Source organism: Microtus ochrogaster, chromosome 5 (assembly GCF_000317375.1).
Source record: "Microtus ochrogaster isolate Prairie Vole_2 chromosome 5, MicOch1.0, whole genome shotgun sequence".
Taxonomy (NCBI): Eukaryota; Metazoa; Chordata; class Mammalia; order Rodentia; family Cricetidae; genus Microtus; species Microtus ochrogaster.
Window position 1 is genome coordinate 51848824 of NC_022012.1, and position 7464 is coordinate 51856287.

The 7464-nt window shown below is 46.9% G+C and overlaps 1 protein-coding gene across 1 annotated transcript in view; it reads right to left on the reverse strand.

Moving 5' to 3' along the window:
* Nt5e (5'-nucleotidase ecto) overlaps positions 1–3656 on the reverse strand; it is a 53493-nt gene extending 49837 nt beyond the window's left edge. The window contains exon 1 of the mRNA XM_005347533.3: positions 2558–3656. Within this exon, the coding sequence (XP_005347590.1) occupies positions 2558–2914 (357 nt within the window). The 5' untranslated portion in view covers positions 2915–3656. The remainder of the gene's footprint in view (positions 1–2557) is intronic.
* Positions 3657–7464: the final 3808 nt, after the last annotated feature.

The following is a 7464-nucleotide window of genomic DNA, read 5'->3' on the forward strand; positions in this document are numbered from 1 at the left end:
AAAAAAAAAAAATCAGTACTGTGATTTCCTGACCGCTGAGCTATTTTATGTAATAGCTTGGTGTGTCTTCCTCTTATGCCTCAGGGGACACTAGTCCGTCCACTAGGATAGACAGCTACACCACCTGGATGCTTCTGTCATCCCCTCCCAGTTTCTGCCAGCATCAGGGCCCAAGGGGGGGGGGTCTTCAAGCTCCTCCTGGTCCTCTGCAGCCATCAGAGCAGTTCTCTTGGGAGTGTGGCAGGCTCGAGAATACAAACTATGTCCAAGGCTCCTACTCTAATTTCCGAGGCTTTAGTGAATTGTAAATATCCCTTTAGAGCTGTTCACGCTGATGGGGTCTCCAAGTATCCCAGAATCAAGATATAGCAGGTGTCCGGGGGATTTTATAACAGAAGAGCAATAACCTCAGGCTTTAGTATTAATATGTGCAAATGCTCTGTAAGATATTTATTATTGATATGTGCTGCATGCTATGATAGCTCGTGTTCATGCAGGTCAATCCGTGTGTTTTAAACTCACCCACAACTCATCCCACAGATAAATTCTGATGGCAGCTATGGAAAGCTACGGACTTTGTCTTTCCCTTTCCTCCCACTCTTGACACGGGTCAGTGTAGCTTCCTCTTCCCAGTCCAATTATTTTGAGGGAAATTTGTAAGAAGACGAGAGCTCCAACTTACAGCACATTGTTGTGGCCTCACCTAGCAGCAGAGTGAGTTGGTGAGGTCTTAGAAAGGGACCCATGTTTACTAAGGAATATTTACACAACGGAGGGGAAGAGTGTTAGGAAGAGGAAATGCTGCAAAGTGGCGGTTTATACACGAAATCAAAACAAACTCCTACAGTGTTTATCCTACCCTTCTGGGGGAAGGAGAGACGTGAGCTAGTTAACAATCCAATTATGTAAACGTTTGCACTGCCATACTGCTTACAGAGCTTCAAGCAGACCTAGCGGTGGAAAAAAAAAAGAGGGCTGAGAGACCACAGAGCTCTTGAGACCTGCGATTCTTCTTCTGTCAAGCTGCTTCGGAAACAGGGTCTTCCTCCATCAGCTCTGGAGGCTTGGGGGCCTAGAACGCCCTTGCTTTAGAACCTCTAAAGCAGCGTTCGCTGGGAGGGAGCACTCCCCTTCTCTGACCTCTGTGCTGTTCCTGTACACAGCGGGTATTCTGCCTTGGGAACCTTCCTTTCCCTTCCGCGCCCTCTGATTTCACAGAGTTCTGGTTACCCACACTGTTATTTCTCTTTCAAAGCTCTTATGTTTTTGTGGTGATTGTTCTCACCCCCTCCCGCCCCCGCTCCCACCTCGCAGAATCGTTTACATTAGGAATTCACACCAGGTTGATCGTGAGTGGTGGATCGATTAGTTTTTACATCTCGGTTACATTTGATTGTTTTTCGCCCCTTCTCAACAAACAACGCACATTTCCGACAGAGTATTGGGAAGTAAGGACTAAACATGTCCCCCCCCCCCCCAAGACGGGGGTTTCGTTTCAGCTATCAAGCCTGTCCTGGAACTAGCTCGTGTAGACCAGGCTGGCCTCGAACTCACAGGGATCCGTCTGCTGGGATTAAAGGCGCGCGCCACCACCGCCCAGCATTAAATTTGAACTTTTTAAGATCTCTCTCTTCCTCCTTCCCTTTGAGACAGAATCTCCCTTTCCCTAGTCTGGCTGTCTACATCAGCACACCTGGCCCTCCTGCCTCGCCTAGGCTTGGCCCGCAGATCTAGTTTGCACAATGCTATGGATTGCACAGGGCCAATGGAATTCTAAGGAAGCACTCTAAAAATCCAGCTGCACCCCCAGATCCCTTATCCCTCAAGTTGGGCTCTTCTAGAATCTCTACAGTCAAGAGGGTTTTATTGAACCCTTGAAATCCAGATTCTCCGCATTTGTGTCCTCTCTGATATTTCTTTTTCCTCGAACCCGCGTGGCAGTGTCTGGGAGCAGCAAGAACAAACGTGGAGATCATATTGTGTGCACACAGTACTTTGAGGTAAATAGTTTTCTTTCCATTTTATAGAAGATTCGACCACTGAGGCCAAATAAACAACTTACATAGGGTCACACTGGATATCTACCTAAGAAGGTGAGTTTGTAGTGGTCAGACTTCAGGGCCAATTGGGTGTGGTGTCTATCTGCCCTCTCCCCCTTGGGGCCCTGGTGGCCTGAATAAATTTTTTTTTTACCCGATGTCCCTTTCAGTAAAGTGGGGATGAGACGTTCTTTGAATGATCGAGCAGATGGAGATGTGGAGGAGACAGATCCGTCATCAGCCCTCAACTTCCAGTGTCCCTACCTACACCCTGCCCTCCCCTTGCTAAATCATTCCGTAGGCAGGATCCCTCTTTTAATGCTCAGTTCACCGTGGGTCCCCAAAAACATCAGTTTAAGACTATCATACAAGGGACGCGGTCTGCATCGACGCGCCACACTGGCCTGAGTCGAATTCTACTTGCTCATCTGTGAATCCTTTTTCTGCCAGGGTACTAGGGAGTTCTCCAGCCCCTCCCTCTGGGCCTGGGGCTCCTACCCCGGTAACCTTCTTCTTACCATGGCATCATAGCGCAGGGTGTTCATGAAGTGTGACACTTCAAGACCTTTGTAAACGGTGAACCAGATGGTGCCTTGGTACTGGTCGCCGGCATCCAGTAGCAGCACGTTGGGTTCCTCCTTGCGGATCTGCTGCACCTTGGTGTAGAGCCTCGCCACGCCGCCCACGCACTGACTGGCGTTGAGGCACTTGGTGGAGTCCTCGCTGGTCTGCTCCAGCCGGCTGTGAACGTCGTTGGTGTGCAGGATCGTGAGCTCCCAGGCTCTGGCTGCCGGCCACAGCAACAGCAGCGCGCTTAGGGCTATGAGTAGCCACCTGGGCGGCGGAGCGGCTGCCGGAGCAGCCGCCGGATGCATGGCTGTCTAGAACGCCTTGAGTTGGTGGACTGGCCCCGGGCCCGACGAGCTCCGGCTACCCCGGCCTCCTAGGCTGCGGGGAGGAATAGGGAGAGGCGGGGCCGGACGCGCCTCCTCCAGCCCAAGGCCCTCCTGCTGGCAGGCGCACTCCGGGAGTCACCCGACCCGACCCTGGCACCCCAGGCACCCTGGAGCAACTGGCCTCGCACACGCAGCCGGCAGGAACAGAGAGGAGGTTGTTTGCGCGGTGAGCGGGCACCTTCGGGAGCCGGGGTTCCGTAGACCCGGCGGCGTTAGCAGCTGCAGGAGACGACTCACCGATCTTCACCTCCTGAGGACACCGATTTCTCTAAAAGAGTGTACTGCTTGTGTGGCGCTGTGGCTGGCTAGCTGCCGAAAGAGAAGAGAGACGGGGTGGGAGAGAGAGGAGTCCAGAGCTCACCCGGGAGGAGCGCTCCGCAGTTACCGCGGTGGGACCAGGACAGAGCGAGGTTTGAGGAGGCAACTGCTCCACGTTGCTCAGATCTGGAATCTCAGAAGTCAAGCAAGCTTTTACCCACAGCGAAAACCTTAGCGATAAAACCCCTGCGGTGTTGGTTCATGGCCAGCTCTGAAAGCTAATGCGGATCTTAGGGTCTAAACACTTGACAGTTAAGCGCGTTGCTGCCCTGTGCTTTTCCAGTCTTCTTTCCTCTCTGTCCAAACTTTTGAGATTTTGAGTATATGCTGTGGGGTGTGTGTGTGTGTGTGTGTGTGTGTGTGTGTGTGTGTGATTGCACAGCTTTTTAGCAGTAATAGTGGCAATCCATATTTGTTATTAATAAATCGTCATCATTAAGTGTAAATCACTACACGATTTCCACGTCTAACGGATTAACTCTTGTGTGTGAATGAAGTAAAATCAATAAAGTAGCAACTTTGGGAAAGGAAAGAGAATTAGTTTGGTTCTCATGTGTTCTGCACACTATGTAGACGATATCTAATCTCCACACATCTCCAGAATGCACCAGGCCAGTCTTGTTTTACACACACACACACACACACACACACACACACACACACACACACACACACACACACTGGGGCATGCCCCTAATCCTAGGACTCAGGAGGCTGAGTCAGGAGAGCTGAAAGTCCATGAACAGTCTGGGCTGCATAGCAAGATCCTATCTCACTCACCACTAAGTTGTTTTCCAATTGCAGTAAGATATACATCATATAAATACACATGACATGCATTATCACTTACTATCTTAAGCATACAGTTTAGTGGCATTAAGGATATTCACCACCATTCATTTCCCAGAGCTTTTTCATCTTCCTGAGATGGCATCCTAAAGTCATTCAACAGTGACTCTCACCCTCCATGGTGGCCAACACCTATAATTACAGTACTTGGGAGTCCCAAGTAGGAAAACCGTCTGGGCCACACATAGTGAGTTCTTGGGCTGTTAGTGAAGCCCTGTCTCAGAAAAACCCAAACAAACACAAACAAAAACAATGACCCTCCATTTCCTTCCTTTCCAACTCCTCCCCCACAACCAGCATTCTATTGCCAGTTGGTATGGATTCGATCATTCTAAGCACCTTCTATTTGTTCTTTTTCTTTCTTCTGACTGGTTTGCTTCAGTTGGCCTAATGTCTTCAAGACAGCACGTCAGCATTTCCTTCCTTTCAGAAGCCAAGTAGCATTTCACTCTAGGTGTGTGTTTGAACACTCACATTCATAGCTGAAACAGTCAAGGGTCCATGGCTGATGAAATGGCCTTGAGGCCAGTCAACTAAAAAGCAACTAAGGGGGCTGGAGAGATGGCTCAGTGGTTGGGAGCATTGCCTGCTCTTCCAAAGGTCCTGAGTTCAATTCCCAGCAACCACATGGTGGCTCACAACCATCTGTAATGAGGGTTGGTGTCCTCTTCTGGCCTGTAGGCATACACACAGACAGAATATTGTATACATAATAAATAAATAAATTTAAAAAAGTAAAAAAAAGCAACTAAGTTGGGAGATGAGATAGGGGCCTGCTATGTTGCCCATTCTCACATGCAATGGACAGATTCTGCACATCTTCACCACTACCTTTTCCATTTTCTTTTGTTTGTTTTAAATGATAGTCACCTCGAGGCGTGTGTAATATCTCATTGTGGTTTCTATTTGCATTTCCCCATTGGTTAGAAATGTTAAACACGTTTTTAAAAGCTTATTGACCATATGTATCACTTCTTGTTGACATTTCCTTAAAACATTTTTATTAGCCAGGTGGTGGTAGTGCACACTTTTAATCCTAGCACTTGGGAGGCAGAGGCAGGCAGATCTCTGTGAGTTCAGGGACAGTCTGGTCAACAGAATGAGTTCCAGGACAGCTAGGGTTATACAGAACAACCCTATCTTGAAAAAAAGATATAAAATTACATTTATTCATTCATTTTGTGTATATATGTGTGTGCATGTGGCACATGTGCAGAGGTCAGAAGACAATTCTTAAGGTGACTTCACCCTACTCACAATGTGAATCTTGGTGATCAAACTCAGGCCATGAGGCTTGCAAGTATCTTTACCCACAGAGCTGTTTTGATGGCCTTCTGTTCATGTCTTTTGTGTCTGTTTTAGTTGAGTTGTAGGGATGTTTCTCCTCTTCTTTGACAAAGGTTCATGTAATCAAGATGGCCTCCAGTTCATTATATAGCCTAGTATGATCTTGAACTCTAGTTTTCTTGTGTCTGTCTTCCTAGTGCTGGAGATAAAAGCATGCTTCACTATGCAGTGCTGGGGATTGAACCCAGGGCTTCCTGTATACCAGGCAATTACCCTACCAACTGAGCTCTGTCCTAAGCACTGTAGGAATTCAGTATATACAGATATGTAATTCGAAGATATTAGTGCCCACTCAGTGCTGTATCATCCTGCAGGAGAGGAGAGCCTCAGCATGTCCCTGAAACATCCTCCTTTCTTTCCCACGACTCCCACCAAATCAAGGAAACAGTGAAACATGACTTAGAGAGACGAGGATGTTTCAATAAGGACCGTCTGGAGGAACACTGACTCCCTTCCATGAGCGCTGGGATTGGGGCAAACTGGTGTTATCTAGGCAAGAATGCGCTTCCTGCATTCTCTAAGTCAGCTAGGCTGAACTAATATACATGCCACGTACACCGTGCATGCTGAACTGATGATGTCACTGCATGAGTAGTCTAATTTATAAAACTCTTGTCTCTGTAGTAAGCAGGGTGGATCAAAGTGCTGTGAAGATAAGGCTGGCTCTCTGTCACCAGACGGAGTGTGCTCTTGGTTCAGCTGTCTACTCTAGGACCTTTGTAGCCCATAGAGTATGCTGGAAATCTGGGGTAGTTTTCTATCTGGTCCTTTGTCACAGGATGCTGCTTACCTGCTTTGTTCAGCCATAATTCATATAAAGTTTTAATAATCTTTATGTCTCAAATATGGCTTCCAGACATTTTTTTCTCTCTCCACATCCTACATTGTGGATGCTACAAATACCTTGCTTTTCCATTGCTGAAACACACCAGTGTTGATGTACAGATGCTTCTCTCTCTCTCTTAGTGCTGGTGTTCTCAGGACTGTGTACGTTCTCAGCTCACGCTCTACCACTGAGTGGCATTTCCATTCCAAGAGTTTCAGTTCAGAAGAAGTTTGATTTATCTTTTCCCCCCCTTTTCCTGAATGTACTTTTGGTATCAGATCCAAAAAATTATTTGCCAAGGGCCTGGAGAGATGGCTCACAGTTAAGAGTGTTTGCTGCTTTTCCACCAGAACTGGGTTCAGTTCCTAGTGCCCACCTTGGGTGACTCACAACCACCTGTAATCCATTTCCAGGGGGTATCATGATTTATTCTGGCCTTTTCAACTACCTGCACACATGTGCTGTAAATACATACACAGGCACACATACAAATACTTGAAACTAATTAAACAAATCTTTTAAAAAATCATTATCAAATATAATGTCAGGAGGTCCCTCTATTATGTTTTCTTCTAAATGTCCTATTGTTTTGCATTTTACACTTAGACCCCAAACCCATTTTAAGATAGTTTTTATTATAAAATAAGGCAAACATTCATGTTTTATTGTTTTTATATAGATGTCTAGTGTTCCAGTTTCTATCTGCTGGAATGACATCCGTGGCAACTCTACTTTAAGACACTGGATTTGGCGCTTGTACACAAAAGACCCTGCAGATTGGGAACAGTAAAGCTTGGGCCCAACAAAATGCTCAATTCTGTAACCCTCTGGGGTTTAGCCCTTGCAAGGTTTTGTTCCCTCCTTTCAGACTTTCTAGAAGCTGAGCTCTGTCATTTATTTTGCTTTGTTTATTTTTTTTTAAGTATGTGGGCGGAACCAAATAAAAATTTGCACATTTTAACAGAAGAGTTGCCTTTCATCCTCCCTGCAGTGGTGTGTGTGTGTGTGTGTGTGTGTGTGTGTGTGTGTGTGTGTGTGCTGGCATATGTGCTTTGAGGTCGATGTCATACCCAGTTATTTTATGGTCACTGAGGATTGAACTCCGGTCCTTGTGTCTAAGCAGCAAGAA